The sequence below is a fragment of the Bactrocera latifrons genome, unplaced genomic scaffold, assembly GCF_001853355.1.
Source record: "Bactrocera latifrons isolate USDA-ARS-PBARC rearing strain unplaced genomic scaffold, ASM185335v1 scaffold_1658, whole genome shotgun sequence".
Lineage (NCBI taxonomy): Eukaryota > Metazoa > Arthropoda > Insecta > Diptera > Tephritidae > Bactrocera > Bactrocera latifrons.
In genome coordinates, this window is record NW_017535139.1 from 13097 (window position 1) to 14269 (window position 1173).

The window sequence follows — 1173 nt, forward strand, 5'->3', positions numbered from 1 at the left end:
CTTAAACTCTTGGGTACTCATACGACAATCGCAACGAATGGAAATTAAAATTAAATGCCAAGTAGATTTGTATTGGCCTCAAAGCGCCTTGTCGACTTATGGTGTTTATTTTGGGGCTTCAGTAATACATACATACATATATTAAACCTAACCTGTGTTAATATGAATACCAAATTAGGAAAGACTTTATAAATAGAATAAGCCTAAAATTTATAATTTTGTTGTGGGCACCTTAACTTACCAAAATGATGCACTATATGATCGCGCTCCTCTGACTCCTCTGGTACACCACCAATGCCAGCATCATGATCGAAGGCATGCATATCCATATTCTCAAAATCCATATTTTCCAAACTACCACTACTGTCTGCTCCGCCTCCTCCACCGCCATCGTTATAGTGATTTTGGCCATGCATTTCGATGGTGAACGTTTGTGCGATGGTATCACCAGCTGTGACGGTGACAAGCGGCCATAGACAAGCGGCCATAGACAAGCGGCAGTAAATTACCACCGGCATCTCCAACATCGCTCAGCGACGGCCAGAAGCTGTTAATACAAATTGCGGTAATAAACAACAAATATTTTGATATTTTACTTTTTCGTTTAATTTTCATTATACACGTTGACTGCGGTAATATATTTGTTGTATTTGTCGTTGTTGTTATTCTTGTTTTCGCTATCGTTCTCGCCGCTTTAGCAAGCATAATTCGCATCCTAAGCTGTGTAAAGGCAATCATGTTCGCCGATTTTGTTATTTTTTATGTTACGCACTTGCAAATATTTTCACGATATTTTCTACGCTAATTTGACTATTGCCGCAATCGTTACAATTACACGCATTTTTTTGCATCCGCTGTATGGTAGCTCCCTTCTCCGCTTTTTAGGCTACAGAAATTCTCTTTCACTTAAATTTTATTTCACTTTCTGAGGGTATCTCTCGAGATCTGAAAGCGAATAGAGAAAAATATGATGAAAATTATTGATACAATTCTATTTAATAATTACATATTACATATACTTATCTACATATATAAATTTGGACTATTGTAAATTCATTATATATGTAAGTATATGGTAATTGCTTCTACATAAATATGATTTAAAATCGTTTGAACTTGTATAGAAATTTTAAGGTTCAGATCTTAGTTGTTAAAGGTTAAATTCTCTACATG

General features: G+C 35.5%; 1 protein-coding gene across 1 annotated transcript in view; it reads right to left on the bottom strand.

The window, feature by feature from the left end:
• LOC108966607 overlaps positions 1 to 527 on the bottom strand; it is a gene marked incomplete at its 3' end in the record, with an annotated part of 10873 nt that extends 10346 nt beyond the window's left edge. The window contains exon 1 of the mRNA XM_018929602.1: positions 242 to 527. Coding sequence (XP_018785147.1) covers positions 242 to 527 — 286 coding nt within the window. The remainder of the gene's footprint in view (positions 1 to 241) is intronic.
• Positions 528 to 1173: the final 646 nt, after the last annotated feature.